At 38.0% G+C, this 16,389-nt stretch overlaps 2 protein-coding genes across 3 annotated transcripts; both read right to left on the bottom strand.

Annotated features, from left to right (window-relative positions):
* Nucleotides 1-391: 391 nt before the first annotated feature.
* ssr4 (signal sequence receptor, delta) lies at nt 392-2,852 on the bottom strand. Its single transcript, XM_053482872.1, has 6 exons — nt 2,716-2,852; nt 2,298-2,416; nt 1,266-1,340; nt 1,057-1,146; nt 851-916; nt 392-759 (listed from the first exon to the last, which is right to left on the bottom strand). The coding sequence occupies exons 1-6, from the start codon at nt 2,765-2,767 to the stop codon at nt 655-657; spliced, it is 507 nt and encodes a 168-aa protein (XP_053338847.1). The 5' UTR covers nt 2,768-2,852; the 3' UTR covers nt 392-654.
* A 1,110-nt stretch (nt 2,853-3,962) lies between these two features.
* Nucleotides 3,963-15,888, bottom strand: ikbkg (inhibitor of nuclear factor kappa B kinase regulatory subunit gamma). Of its 2 annotated transcripts, none has more exons than XM_053482924.1 (13): nt 15,558-15,888; nt 14,086-14,279; nt 13,699-13,985; nt 13,507-13,578; nt 12,641-12,829; nt 11,090-11,136; nt 10,589-10,691; nt 9,920-10,035; nt 9,648-9,800; nt 9,258-9,348; nt 8,949-9,092; nt 7,137-7,317; nt 3,963-4,542 (listed from the first exon to the last, which is right to left on the bottom strand). In XM_053482924.1, the coding sequence occupies exons 2-13, from the start codon at nt 14,267-14,269 to the stop codon at nt 4,424-4,426; spliced, it is 1,686 nt and encodes a 561-aa protein (XP_053338899.1). In that variant the 5' UTR covers nt 14,270-14,279; nt 15,558-15,888; the 3' UTR covers nt 3,963-4,423. The 2 variants fall into 2 exon arrangements, with proteins under 2 accessions (XP_053338899.1, XP_053338900.1); XM_053482925.1 differs by having other exon boundaries at nt 3,963-4,539.
* Nucleotides 15,889-16,389: the final 501 nt, after the last annotated feature.

Below are 16,389 nucleotides of genomic sequence, written 5' to 3'. Positions count from 1 at the left end.
ATGAGCAAGTATTTGGGATTGTGTCAAGCCGCTTATTCGGTCAATACCATTACAAGCCGGAGACAGGTAGTAAGGATGCAGTTGCGGTTTTTTTTATTAAGTACTTTATCTTTAATCATTGCACATTCACATTTTTATTTTACGAAATCATGCTGCAAAAACCCACTTAAAAAAATTAATTTGAATTAATGGGTAATATTTCATCTTGCCCAACCCTCTTATTATTTTAAATGGTATGGTCCATCTATTTCAGACACCAGACCACCTCATTTGGAGTGAAGTAATGTAAAACAAATAAAGCTTTATTACCTTACAAAATAAATTGTGCACTATGCACTACCTTCTCATTTTGAGGTCGTGTGCCGGCAAAAAATAAATAAATTTGACACCATTAAAAATTTTAATTTTTATTCAATGAATTTCATTGACAAGCAGACATTCCAAAAGCCAGAATGTGTCCTCAGAACATCAAGTACACATCTAATAACACAGATACACAGGTTATTACTCAGGCTTCTCCTAACTGCTTCCAAAAATCTCCTGGCTAGAACAAATTGCTTACAAAACATGAGCACTCTCTGATAGAAAAAAAATGGGTTATGAATTATGTTTACACGACTGAGTTGCTTTTCACGATTTCATCCACTGAGATATTTATGCCTGAATTGAGCTCTTAGTGCTGTATGCCAAGTAATACAGGACGATGCCGACGATTGCCGCCAAGACCTCAGAGGACACCCAAGGACCGTTCCATGCACCCTAAAATGACAACAATGCAGTTCAAATTAAAATACATAGTTTAAATGGCAGTGTAACTGTTCTTGTATCTCAAAAATATGTGATTACTCACCCTGTGCTCGACATTGACAGAAAACAGTGGCTTAATCGCGTCTACATCTTCATTATTTCTCTGGGCCTGAAATAAAACATTAGTGATCAGTTATATTTATGAAGATGTTAGCCTTGTACATTCCATTATTGACTCCTTTGAGCCTAGCAATGTGGCTTCATATATTAGACATTTAGAAAAAAGAAAATATAACTAATTTGCCATACCTTACGCAAGGCACTGTAAGCCTCCTCATCAAAGAACTTTACTTGATATGTTCCTGAGCTGGCTTGTTTGTGGGGAACACTCCAGGAAACCTGCGTGCAAGAAAGAAAACAATCAGTTGAATTGTACAAGAGTGTACAGCATGGGGATTGCAAGGCAACAGTTAGGTTTGAATAGGTTAATGTAAACATAATAGTATGGCATTTTGTACCTGATATTTTCCAACATCCTGACCTCTGGTTACAGGAAACTGTTTGCCATTAACATCTGCGTAAAGAGCAACACTCTAGCAAAGGGAAACAGACATACATAAAGAGATGCAGAACAGGTTGTTTAGGCAGTGTTAAATATTATATACTTATAAACTATGATAATTTCTGGATTACACTTAATGTAAGAAGACAAGATGCACTGTGTAATAAAAGGTATAATGGCAGGATATTTTAATTTCATAAGTTTACAACTAAACTGAACATTATAAAGTACATAATAATAATAATAATAATCATAATCATAATAATAATAAAAAACACTTGTTTGCATTTGATTGTGCCACCTGTCAATCATTTTATAGACACTCTACAGGCCACAATTGATTCTGGAGGCAGAGTTTCATTAATATGCATGGAAATCATTCCAATGTCAAATTCAACAGTTAGAGGAAAGGCTAAGCTTAATTAATGCATCATGGCGGTAAGCAAAGACAAGTCTTCAGCTGGGAATCTGACCAAATAAATATTCTGACTGTAGCTCTGAATTAAATGTACTGTACTGTCAGAATCCCTGGAACATTAAATAGAAACAAACTTTTATAGTTCCTGGCTTTGCACTTTTCACAATGAGGCCTCAAACAGCACCGTTTAATGAAATCAGATAAAATAAGGAAAACTAATATTGTAAACTAAAGATACAAATTTTTGGTTATGCGCAAACCAAATTAAAGCAAATTGTATCAGTTTGTTTTACCCTCAACCCTGGAGGTTGTGGGTTCTTTTCCCCCCTCGGGTCTGCGTGAAGTTTGCATGTTATCGCCTGCTTTGTGGGTTACCTCCCACAGCCCAAAGAAAAGTAAATGAGGTTAATTGCATGTATTGGCACCTAGGCCCTCCACAACCCTGTACAGTATGAGTTCTATAGAAGACGAGTAAAAGAATTAGTTTTTCCACCATGTCCGGCAAAATTAATGCCTATAGGTTAAAGTTGGTTACAACAGTATTTTACCTAGCATTTTTTTGCTTTTTACCTGAACTCCATTTCCACATGCCAGACTCAGCTCAACAATGAAGACTGTCTCGGAGGAGATCACTGCATCACCTGTTGTGTATGATGAGGTGGAGATCACTGGCTCTGTGCAAGTGTCAGCTGGCAGGAGACAAACACTTTTTACACACAAGAAAGATTTATTCAAGCCATAAAGTACCCAAGCGTTTACTAGGATTTCCCGGAAAGTCTAAACTTTTAAACGTTCAGAGAAAGAAGACTGAACTATCTGAACGTTAATTAGTTTACAGAACAGACAGACAGAAAGACTTGGTATTATAGCATAAACACCTATAATATCTAAGCAGCTTGAACAGTCATGCTCCTGGCTGGTTTAAACGTCTAAATAAACAGCATACAAATGACAGAAATACAAAGTAACACGACATTACAAGCTTTACCTGCACAAAGAGTCAGACACAGAGCCAAAACAGCTACAATTATTCGCCTCATTTTGCTTCTTAGTTGGTCGCAGTAACCCAGAGCAAGCAACTTCAGACAGGAAAGAGCAGCCAAAGAGCAGCCAATGAAACGTACACAGACACGTCATGTTTCTGGGAATTAAGTGGAGCAGGTTTGGGGAGCGCCATCTGGCGGACTCCGCCGGTACTGTAGACTATACACAGCTAACACCCTGGTAATTGGAAAATGTTTGCCTTTGACAGCACAGTTCTATCATCTGGATACACTCCAGTAGAGGAGAAGAGAGGCGTAAGGTAGGCACAACTGTCCTTTATATTGATTGTTTTAGTCTATTTTCACCTTTTCCATATTTATATATACAGTACTTTAAAAAATATTTTGCAGACCTCTGAAGACCTTTGATTTGTCAGTCATGCTAATCAGGGGCACCACTAGAGATACTGGACACCCAACCTTAAGAAACACAACCCTTTTCAAATCCCATAGTATTTTAAGGGCCCTCTGTAGCTAAACTATAACCAGTAACTATAACTAGAAATTAAAATCTGTGCATTGTAATAATTCATTAGCCAGTTTAACTCCTCTATTTTAAAATATGTACATAATGCAAGGAATGTTCCAAAGGTGGACACCAGGGGCCAAATTAGTGATTACTAGATAAAGTGTATTTATAATACTAGCAATCTGGGCTGGGAAATTAATATAACAAATCAAAACAGATATTCCTGACCTTTAATCAATATAATAGTGCCCTGTCAGTTATTTCATTTTTAATTGTTCTCTATTTTCTGAATCTCTATTTTCCTCATTCTTTATCCATGAACTGTCTCCTTAAAAACATCCCATGTGCATGAAGTGACCCCACTTCATCCTGTCTGTGACTTTGAAGCAATAAGAACTGAAACACTAAGCTAACTAATAATCATTAATTTGTCATTTCTGAGGTAGAATTTTGATCAATCATGATATAGATATAGCAACCAGCACTACCATCAACCATAATGGTGTTTCTCTAACATGATAAAAAGGTAAATGCCAGCAACAAGGCTAAACATTATGATTTTAAGGCAGGTTTGTGTACACATGTGTACTTGCAATATTTAGGTAAGTCTTTTCCTTACAATCTTTTTGATTAAACTTCAGATTTGCTCACCTACATAAAGTATATTGCTCTAGAAACCAATTTCAATTTATGTTTTTTAATCTTTAAATTTCTTCATAATAGTCTGTACAAAGTATTTATTACATTCAAGCAAGATTATAGACAATATTAACACACAAAGATATGAATCCATACATTCAGATAGACATAGCACATTTAAAAAAAAAAAAGACTTGTCACAGATAGCCTTGTGCTGTACATCGAAAACGCGTGCAGTACATTACATGTCACTGTCACAAAAAGGCAGTACACATCTTGTCTAACAGATAACTAACATACTATGTAAAATAGTACACTGTGGACAGCTCCCCAAAATAAAATGTCCATTGCAGCCGCTACATACAGTATCATCTTTCTTGGTCAGTTGCAAAGACAATCATCAGGTCTGCTCTTTTACAAACTTTAACTCTGTTCATCGATTCATCTGTGCTTAGATTGTTTACGCTAAAGTTGCTTTGATTGCATTCAGAGATTCCCTCTCTGAAGATCATGCTCATTATTCTCAAAAGGCGCCTCTCCTCTTCTCACTGGATACAGTCCATGACGTGAATCTGCAGAGTGTCCATGTCTGGAGCATTGTACTGACACTTTGGACATTGGTATTCAGGCTGCTCAGGGGCAGGGCGAATTGATGGTGCTACTGCTACCACAAAAGAAAAGAAAAGATCAGTAAGACACAAACAGTGAAGTAAAGTAATAAAGTAATTGAGGATAAAGGACAGCTTTGCAGTGGACACTGACTAGTACCGACACTCTTACTGGAGATACTACAGTGTCACACACCACACACCGTTGGCCAAGCCTGGCTTTCATGTGTTTAAATGATATTTTCATTGCATGCTGGTTTGCATTATCCCTACAGTCTCACTTTGAAGTGACAGCACCACGTGACTACTCATCATTTTCTATGGCCAAGCATGACACTGCTGACACACTACTGACACATTTTAATGGATACAGTAAAACCTCGGATTGCAAGTCACCCGGTTTTCAAGCGTTCAACAAGATAAGAAGAATTTGTAATAATTTTTTGATAAACAAGCAACTCTTGATTTAGCAAATATCCTTGAGTATCATGTGGCATGTATGCGCTTCATGTTTTGATGGCTAGAGTAACGTGATCACGACTAAGCCAATGGTTTTTCTTTAAACCATCTTTTATTTTGTGTTTGTACGTGCTCGTGCAGAGATGTGTGTGTGTGTGTGTGCGTGTGTTTGTATGTGTCCTCTCCTCTCCTCTCTCTGGCCTCAATCACTGCAGCTAAGATTCTTTTGCAACAACAATAAACCCACCTATCCAGGCAGTAGTGATGGTAATGGTAAGGATCTGCATGTTCAAAAAAATAAAAAAACAAGCAGCTAAATGCGGGAAGCAGAAAGCATATGTGTGATTAGTTTTAGTTAGTGATTAACTATTGCACGCCTTTCTGTTGTTAAATAAAGACATAACTTACAGAGCTGTCAGCTCTGCCTTAATTTGTTTTATTTTTACAGTCTTATGCAAAAGTTTAGGCACCCCTTAATAAATAACAGATTTTGGTGATTTTTTTTTTATTGAAAAGAGGTTAACATGGTCTTTCTTGGATATTTTTAGCAAACATTGATGTATAGTTACTTTTTATGCCATAAATTGAACAAAAACAAAAAAAGCAAAAATCTTTATTATGGCACTGTGCAAAAGTTTGGGCACCCTATGAGTCCCAGAGTCTCAGATTCTTTTTACAAGGTTTCAGAACTTAATCAGCCCGTTAGATCTGATGCAACAGCTGTCATTAGTAAATGACTAATTGACTCTTCAAACCTTCACACACTTGCAGACACTCAACAACCATGGGTTCCTCTAAGCAGCTGTGTAAGACTCTGAAAATGAAAGTTATTGATGCCCACAATGCTGTAGAAGGCTGCAAGAAGATATCAAAGCGTTGTCAGCTTGCAGTTTCCACAGTGAGATATGTAATTACATGGTAGTTCAGTGGAACTGTGAAGAACTGTCTAGAAGAGATCTGGAAGACCAAGAAAACTCCCAGAGAGAACTACTCATAGGCTGGTCAGAAAGACAAATCAAAACCCCCATTTGACTGCAAAATACCTTCAGGAAGATTTAGCAGACTCAGGAGTGGTGGTGCACCGTTCCACAAGACCTTCATAGAAGAGTCAGCAGAAGAAAACCTTACCTGTGTCCCCATCATAAATTCCAACGTCAGAAATATGCAACAGACCATCTACAGAAGCCTGATGCGTTTTGGAAACAAGTGCTGTGGACTGATGAAGTTAAAATAGAACTCTTTGGCCTCAATCAGCAAAGGCATATTTGGGGAAAAAAGGAGCAGCATTTCATGAAAAGCACACTTTGCCAAATATTAAGCATGGGGGTGGATCTATCATGCTTTGGGGTTGTGTTGCAGCCAATGGCACAAGAAACATTGCACTGGCGGAGGGAAGAATGGATTCCACTAAATACCAGCAAATTCTGGAAGCAATCATCACACCATCTGTAAAAAATCTGAAGCTAAAAAGAGGTTGGTTTTAGAACAGGACAATGATCCTAAACATACCTCGAAATCCACTATGGAATACCTCAAGAGACGCAAGCTGAAGGTTTTGGAATGGCCATCACAGTCCCCTGATTTTAACATCATTAAAAAATTGTGGGTAGATCTTAAAAGAGTTGTGCATGCAAGATGAACAAAGAATATTACAGAACTAGAAGCCTTTTGCAAGGAAGAATGGGAGAAAATCCCAAGTACAAGAATTGAAAGACTTTTAGCTGGCTATAAAAATCATTTGCAAGCTGTGATATCTGCCAAAGAAGGTGTAACTAAGTACTAATTGTGTAGGGTGCCCAAACTTTTGCACAGTGCCACAATTATGTTTTTATTTTTTATCTTTGTTCAATTATGACATAAAAAGTAACTAAACATATTGTGCATTTTTTCCATTTCCAAGAGAGACTGTGTCATCTTGTCAATTAAAGAAATCACCAAAATCTGTTATTTATCAAGGGGTGTCTAAACTTTTGCACAAGACTGTATATGAATTATTTTTATATGAATATTAAAATTCGCTTTAATTTGTGTAAGCATTTCATTACATTTCGTACTGTGTATGACTGTGTATGTGACAAATAAAATTTGAATTTGAATGAGTGTTTTGATATACACGCACACTTACGGAACAAATTATGCTCGCAATCCAAGGGTTCACTGTATTAGGGATAGTATATAAGATAGTGCATACCAGGAGGTGGCATGTGTGGGGGTCTGTAGCTATCCATGTGCCTTTGCTGCATCTTCTCCTGTTTGTGGAGATTGAGTTCAGTCAGTGTTTGATTCAGTTTTTCCTGCAGATCCTCCTTCTTCTGGTTAAGCTCCTCTCGTGCTCGTCTCTCCGCAAGAAAGTCTGACTTGTAGATCTCCGCCTGAGAAAGAGGTTGTGTATGAAGACATACACGTTACACGTCTCACAAGCAAGCAAAACGTCATAAGAAGGAGAAGTTGTATGTGTATAAATGTGTGTGCGTGCGTGCATACCAAAATAACCATGACTGAAGGATGGTTGGTATATTACTTACTATAGCTTATTAAAAGCACTATAAAAGATTAAAAAAAGAAGTAAAACCTGCCATCCCACACAAAACATTTAAATAAATGACTATTACGAGATGTTAATTGCTATATGGAGAAGAGCATGCAAGTTATTTATTTTTTTTGCATAATTCAGAATATACATTAAATTACCCAGGTAAAAAATATCGTAAGTAAATAAAAAAATTAAAAGGGATTTTAGCTTCAAAGTAGTATTTTACTTTGGAGCATCTAAATAAGTAGTATTTAGATGCTTCTAAGCTTTCATGCTGTTTTAGAAAGTTGTTCAAATTCCCCTCAGGGAAAGCAACAATGAGAGTAAAAAGACAGATGCTCATCTAAGCTGGCAATCTGCCATTCATAGTTGCCTTTGAGTTAATGAACATAAAGACAAAAAAAATGTGACAGGGCAAGATTTGTGGTGGCTAAATGACTGGGTCAGAGCATCTGCAAACTTAACTATGACACTCATGACATAAATATAACATAAAATGACTATTGTTTGTGAGCATAAAGACAGTCATGAATGGCAGATAGCCAGAGCAGATGAGTGCCAGTCTTTCCACTCTCATTGTTGCCCTCTTCAGTGGAATTTTAATGTCTTCCTTAGACAGCATGCAAGATCACGAGTCATACACCTACTGGTTAACTTGAGCCTCAGATCTACTGAGAATCTAAAATTCCAGTATAATATTACTTGCAAGTTGTACAAATTGTACTAAAAGTTCTTGTAACCAGTTCTGATTACACTGGAGTTAATACCATGTACTTTATGCAAAACAATCCCCAATACTTACCATGTACCTAATAACCCACATATCATATTTTAAAAATATTTTCTAAACTGGGTGATTATTATAACCTTTTTTTATTGGGGCATACCTCCTCTTTGTGGCTTTGCATTGCACTTACTGACATTTATGTATCACAAAGAAATACTGTAGGCATGCCCTAGTTCCTGCCTGAACAACCTTTCAAGCACTTGCCAACTTTGTTTCATGACTGTAGCAATTAAGTCCTAATTAGTATAGCTTTCCATTAAACTAGCTTGTAGCAGGAGACAAGCAAGCACAAACCACAATCTTACTATTTTTGCCTCTAGCACCACACCCCTAGAAAGACGTACAAGTACACTGTGCAGCTTTGCCTCACAACCTACCAAAAAAAAAAAGAAAGAAAGAAAGAAAAAAAAACAGTACTGCAAAAGATTCCTGTTATTTTGTTTATGTTACTGGAAGGAGAAAGTAAAGTAAATTGTAGTTGGAGGCTCAAAATTTTCTTAACCTTGCCTTTTGTAAATGCTTATTAAATAAGATAAGGTATTGAGGGAATCGATCAGAACATCGAGCATTCTCTCCCTCAAATCAAGGAAGAGTAAACTAGATCCAGCCAATAAAAACACATTACAGTTAGTCATGAGGGATGCATGGGTAAGAGAAAACCACAAGTAATTTTGCCTGCTGACCTGTTGCGTGAGCACATCAATGGTCTCCTGTAAGATCCTCTGCTGCTCCAATTCTTCCTTGAGTTTGTCGATATGACCTTGTTTTAGGGCGAGGGCTTTCTCAGCTTCCTCTAGTCTGAGAGTAAGCGTCTCTGTTTCTCCACTCTGACACAGAAACAGACAGACATACACAGAAAGTACACAGAAAAACATTAAATACTTCCTTTCTGGCACTCAAGCCATCCGACCTAACCAGTTTCCTTATTGGTAACCACTCCAACCACAATTGGTTTAAAAATTATTATATAATGAAAAACTCATTTCACACACCCTGTGATTGACTAGCTTTTCATTTTTCAGTTTGGAGTCATAATCCTGGAAGAGACAGGTGTAAGCATGCTGGAGTTGAGCTAGCTTCCTCCTAGAATGGAATAAACAGACAAGAAGAGCAAATTAAGATTAAACCAGCACTGATGATGTTACTAGTGGCTGAACAACATGTAAAACCCTTAAAATAATGCACTAAGTAAAGAATATTTGATATTGAACCAGTAGTGGGATGATCAGACTTGGCAGATAGTTAGGTCTGTTTATTTTGCTGTTGATATGAAAAATAGATAGAGCAGTTTTGTTTCATCATTGTAACATTTTTTAATACAACTAATGCATTTTTATAGTGGAACTATAGCAGCCCAGAAGTCAAGGCAGTTCAGGCCTCACCTCTCCTCCACAATGACAGTACGTTCTTTTTTCAGTGCTGCCTCTAGGTCCTGCTTCTGCAAAAGTAACTTGTCCACGGTCACACAATGCTGCTTCTTTTGCTCATCCATGTCACGTTCTAAAGTCTGCAGGTTCTCTGTCTTAGCGCACAGCCTAAGGAAAGACACATTAACATAATCAAACATGCACATATGTTTAAACCTTTGCTCTGTCTAAGAACACTGAAACAAACATATTTCACTCAAACAGCTGGACACAACATGCTCACTTGCCTTTCTTCTAAACGTCTTTTCTCATCTTCACACTTGTCCAGGGATGTTTGGCGTTCTTTCAGTTCACCGAGTAGAGAAGTGACCTGAGCCCTCAGAGCTTCACTGTCTTTGGTCAGCTGCAAAATAAAAAAATAGACATGTACATAAAAATATGTATGACTTTAAGCTTCAATAAAAGGGGTTGCATTAGATGTTGCATTAATCAGTCAGGAATTACAGCCATTTAAACACACACACACACATACACACACACACACACACACACACACACACACACACACACATACACACATACACACATACACACATACACACATACACACTTTGGGGGCTCATAAATACTAAAACAAATGGCTGGATAAACAGTTACATGGCTAGGTGTGGCATGTTCCCTTTTATGACTAATGAAGCAGATAAAAGGCCTGGAGATTGAGTGTTACATTTGCATTTAATGGCTGTTCATTCAAACTCTTAACATGAAGTGTCAGAGAGATAGTAAAAACAAGGGGGAGAAATGGGTGCCTATGATCCTAGCACCAGTTTACTGGTGTATCATTGCTAATCAATGTTATCTACTTGTCAGTGGTCATACATTTTTAAACAAACAACTACATTACACCAATGTCCAAAAGTCAAGAAAAACAAATAGAAGTGTGTATGTGGTCCTACCTGAATATTCTCCTTCTCTTTCTGTTTAAGTAGAGCCTCGGTTCTATCTCTTTGCATTGTGTTCTGTTCTAGTAGATTCAGTTTTTCCTGAAGCTCTCTATACCTGTGCCAAATGACAAACACAAAGCATATACATCCAGATCCAGACCTTTACTATAAACAGCAGAAAAGCATGCTCTAAATGGACCAGTGGCGACTCAACAAAGGGAAGGAGGTACTGTACATGCACACATACAGTGAAGCACAGCTCTCCTCACCTGCCTTGAGTAGCCTGAAGCTGTTCTGTTAGTTTAGCCAAGTGAAAGCTAAGCGGACACATGGAGTAAAAGGTTAAGGTGAACTTGATTAGGGACAGTCACTAAGATTTAGATTAATTAAGAGAAAACTGGGTTTTGTCCAAAAACCAGAACCCCCACATGCAGTGAAGAACTGTATAGAATCCTTATTGACCATAGCAAGCAAAAAAGCAAAAAGCAGGAGAGAACAGTGCTAGGACTGTACCTTTCTGGAGAGACATACGCATTTGTATCATCTGTAACAGCACCAGTCTATTAAAAAAAAAGACACAAACCTTTAAGCATTTTTTAACTTTAAGGTATTTTAACGGTTAATCAGTTTTCACAAAGAGAGCAGTGAGTTCTAAATTTAAAGTACTGCCTTTATCACTCTCACAGTTACACACACACACACACCAGCTACTTTACCAAAAAAAGAACCCTGATCCAAAGAGCCATGTTGCAGCAGCACAATGCATAAAATCATCCAAATACATCACATAGCCAAAAGTATATGATCTGACAGTTAGACCCATATGTGCTTACTGAACAACTCATTTTGGGTTTAGTCTCCCTTTGCTGTTCTAATAACTTGCACTCTACTATAAAGGCTATCCAGTAAATCTTTTTATTGACTTGGCCATGATTACATCAATGAGAGGATTTTAATGTCGGTTATGATTCAATTTTAATTATTTGCACACCTATATGTGACCTAAACAGATTTTTTTATACACAGCTCCTCTTTAGGGGGTCTGGACATTGACTTTTCCTCTTAAGTTCTTGTATTTTAATCCTTTCAGATACTGATAACCTGGTATGCTGGGGAACTTTGACCTGCTACTTCATCCAATTTTGATAGGGCTTGAGCTGCTGAACAGATAAACTATCTGGCTTAAAGTAGTGGATGTTGTCTTACTAAATACAAGTTTCCCAGGTCCTGTAAGACATGTTCAATTCTCCCCCAGCATGCTTGATATGACCTAATTGGTATCAGATGGCGATATGCTTTGTCTTCGTTTACCAAACATGGTGCTGTGCATGATGACCAAGCATCTCCACCTTGGTCTCATCAGTCCAAAATATACTGTTCCAGAACTTTTGTGGTTTATTCTAATGCAATTTTGGCTAAATAAATAAATAAATAAACAAATAAACTCTTTGAGCTCCCATATTCCCTAGGAGAGAAGAAGATTTTTCCAAGACACTTTTCCACAAAGGCCATATTCCTTCAGTCATTTTCTAATGATGCAATAATGAAAATAATAATACATTGTTACAAGAGCCTGTAGATCACATGATTTAGCATTTGGGGTTTTCTTAATATCATTGAACAACCTGACCTAGGACTGAATTTGCTGGAATAGTTACTTCTGGCAAGATTAGCAACTGTATTCAAGACAGAGTTGTCTGGGCAGGGTTGTGCTACCTAATACAAAGTGCACCATACAATTGTGTAATTACAGCTTCATGCCAACAGGGAAAGCCCTTGTTTGAGTGTGATGGTCAGCAGCTATATACAGCATAAATATTTCAGCCATATACAGTAGTATATGTATATAATATACCAATACTAATAATAGTAATAATTAATTATTGTACACATCAAGTTACTTCAACCAAAAATTTATCATGAAAAAATGAATATATGACTTGAGTGTTTGTGTCAGTGCAATTTTTATCATAATACTTACATCTACGAATTTACTTTTATTAATACGCTTATCAGTGGGTCAGGTCATGTGCTTTAGCTGCAATATATAGTAAATGAAAGCACCTGCGTAAGCTGTGTCAGTTTGAAGCGTAGCTGGTCCACAGTAAGAAGAAGGCATTCCTTCTCTTTTTTACTCTCCATATTCTCCTTCTCCAGTTCCTCATTTTTTTTCTTAAGCTCTCTCATTCCTTCCTCTAGCTTCTCTTTGTGACCCCTCAGCATCCTTAGGATTTCATTAGAGCCTTCATTAGGCTATAGAACACAGAGATATATAAAGTTAGCAAAACCACAAACGCGACACATATTTCCTATTCATAAGCAAGAAAGCATACTGAAACAAAGAACAAGTGCACCTTTTCCCTAATGCTTATTAAAACCATGGGTAACATCCATATATGCAGAATCATACATTAAGCTTGTGTGACCAGTAAAGATTAGGGTGTCTTTTGGAAATTAAAGTGAATTATGGTAAAGGTAATTAACAGTAATAGGTACATCATTGGGTGCTTGCTGCCATTATTATATATGATTAATCAATCTATAGGAAATGGGTAAATGACTATTCAAGGTGTTCCAAAAATTCAATTCAATTAAAAATGCAAGTGTAGAAGAAGCCGAAATTGCGATGCTATCAGATGAACCAATCAAAGTTGTTGCGGTCTGTGTCACTGTGACTGCGCTGTTACATTTTTGGGGAGGAGCACATCAAGCCGTAGGCTATGTCGTAGGGTATGTGGCTACATTAGAAGCAAAAATCAGGCTTTTCCTGACAGGCACCACCCTCTTACACATGGGGCAATCTTTTACAAAAAAAATGTGTAAATAACTCTTACTCGCACAAAATATTCTTACTAGGTCCATAAATGCACACAAAATATACATTTTATCATAAGCTTTGTAGTGTATAGTGGAAAGTGTAAATTCTCTACCAAACTTCGAGGCATTGTCTGTCTGTCGGTGTCTTGTTCTGCATCAACCTTACGGTCAATAACGGCTAAGACCTGGAAACAAAAACGAACAAACATAAAAACACAGCAATCATATTCTGGACAGATGTCATGTTTACTCAACTTATTATTGTCTGAATAAAAAAAGACTTGACTATATTTCTGCAGACTTACATTATTGTCCTCCAGCAGTCCATTACTATCTGCACAAGAACTCTCTTGGCTCCGGCTTTGACATGTTGTCTCTGTGACAACAGCTGTGCCTTGAGATGCTACATGGCCGCCATTGAGGTTGAGCTTGCCCAGCAAATTTTTATTCTCTTGAGCCAGTCGCTCAACCAAAGCCCGTGCCTCACGAAACTTGCCACTCAAAAATTCTCTCTCCTCCCTAGATCTTCGCTGCCATCCCTCCATCTCATCACACCTGTTTCTCAGGGCATCATTGCTCCTCTTTAGTGCCTCTGCAGGAGAGTCAAAAAGTTACATAACTTGCAAAAATGAAGTACAAATACAAAAATCTGACTCTGTGTTGGTGATTTTGGATGGAAAGTCATACCATACCTCGTAACTGGTGGTTATCCAAAAGAAGTCTGTTGACCACTTCATGTCCAGCTAATTCAGGTGGCACCCTAAGTGATCCTTGAGAACTGGATGTTAGAGAGCCTTGGCTGGCAGGCCCTACAGCCTCCTCTCCTGCCATGTCCCACTGGAAGGCACTGTCCCCGTAAGGCTGGGGCTGGACCATGACCTAGAACCTAGGTCACATAAAACACAACATGTTTGTATCAGGCACTTCTAGTAAATATTTAGGTTAGTAATAGTCATGAAGTTTGGAGGATGAGAAGCGTAATTCAATTCTGCACATTGCCATACTTCCTTTTAAAACAGGAAGACAGTGAGATTGTATCACAAAGGGCTTGACTGATTTCCAAAAGGGGCAACAGCGTTGATATACGCCACACCTTCCACCAAATTCAGATGAATCTAAAAGCAACTTAGCAAACTGGCCAAATAAGAGCCAAGTTTAAATAGAGCTTGTTTTCAACTTTAAAGTAGACTTATTACTAAAACACACCATGGTGGACAGGGAAAAGCACTGCAGTTTATTACAAAAAATAAAATAAATAAACCGGCACGAACCAAGTTTAAAGCAGTGTTTTAACCAAATACCATCTAGCTTGTTTTTTCATACATATATGTTAGCTGTATATTAAACTGCCCAAAAACGTGCTAGAACCATCATAGTACAACCCAGGAAGGTCATAAGTTTGAGCTGAGTGCACATAAAAGGGAAAAGGAAAGCTGCACTGGTACGCAATGTACAACCTATGTGTGTGTCACGGAAAAACAATGCTACAGAGAGCATTTAATTATTCTTTCATTTAGCTATTATACCGCTTATCCTGTGTACAGGGTCGTGGGGACCTGGAGCCTATCCCAGGAGACTTTTAATAGACGAGGCGGGGTAAACCCTGGACAGGATACACACTGTGTGCGTGTGTGTTAATTTGAGTCCAGGCAAACTCGTACAAAAACAACAATTCTGATTTAATGGGCACTGAATTTTAGATTTCATCTACACCACTGTTGACTGTTAAATCCCAGATTTAAGGGACGTGATGTTGGTGTAAATACCAAAGCTGAAATACAACAATAAAGTGGCTTCGTTTAAACTTTCACTATAATCTTGCTCAGATTGTCTAATTTCTGCCAGTCATATTGGCCTAATCCATCAACCATCAACCTTTACTCTGACTTGAATAAACAACTAGAATAATTACGTTATCTAATATTCACACGTTTAAAAAAAAAAAAAAAAAAACTTAAGAGTCATATATCTCAGTGACATTTCCCTCACCGGCTAGCTACATTTTCAGCTAGTTAACTAGCCACCTGGCTAGCAAGACAGAAGATAAACTACAGCTAATAACACGTCAACAACACAGTAACAGCTCGTGGAAAACGGAGAACGATACGTAACGTGACCGATTTAAAAAGAAAATTACAAAAAGAGAAAACCAACGAAACGTTACCTGGTAGGCTTTACGCGTATCAAAAAGCTTTAGCCGAGTTAGCTAGCTAGCAAAACAGATAGCCAACTTAGCGTTGCTCTGAGTGCGGAAGACTTGTTGAGGCGGCAGAAAAGCGTTGACTCACAAACACTGCAATGTTACTGCTTAACAATGGCTCCCGAATTCCGGTACCATATTCAATATAAATGCGCCTTACACGCAAGCTTGTTAAGGTACCACAATTTAAGCTGTTCATGTAGGTGGATAGCTCTTAGGAATTCCCCTGGTTTCTTCCGCACTTCATCACAGCAGCGCTACCGCCGCAGAGGAGTGCTGTCACTACCCGACCTGCGTCCCCTGCCCGACACGCGCTGCGCATGCGCAACACTCGAATCTGGGACGATTTTTCTGAACACACACACAGCCTCTTGCATAATAAACATAAATAATACCTACATACTACACTTTGTTTTAACACACACACACACACACACATATATATATATATATATAAGGAGATTTCGAAAAATGACATAAAACAAGTTCATTATAAAATAAACAGAATGTTGTAGATAATTGATTAAATGATTCCATAAACACATACCCATTCACTATCTATACCGCTGTATCCCTTTTAGGGTCGCGGGGGGCCTAAAGCCTATCCCAGGAAGGAGTCTTAGGCCACGGAGTGGGGTACACCCTGGATATGGTGCCAATCCATTGCAGGGCACACACACACATACACACACTCACACATTCTCACTGTTCTCAGATTAGGCTAATCAACAATTAGCCTAATCTGCATGTCTGCAGCGACGGAAATCGAACCCGGACCCTGGACGTTTAAGGAGAC

The sequence above is a fragment of the Clarias gariepinus genome, chromosome 22 (assembly GCF_024256425.1).
Source record: "Clarias gariepinus isolate MV-2021 ecotype Netherlands chromosome 22, CGAR_prim_01v2, whole genome shotgun sequence".
Classification (NCBI taxonomy): domain Eukaryota; kingdom Metazoa; phylum Chordata; class Actinopteri; order Siluriformes; family Clariidae; genus Clarias; species Clarias gariepinus.
The sequence above is the reverse complement of the archived record's forward strand: the minus strand, read 5'-3'. Positions and strand labels throughout refer to the sequence as shown.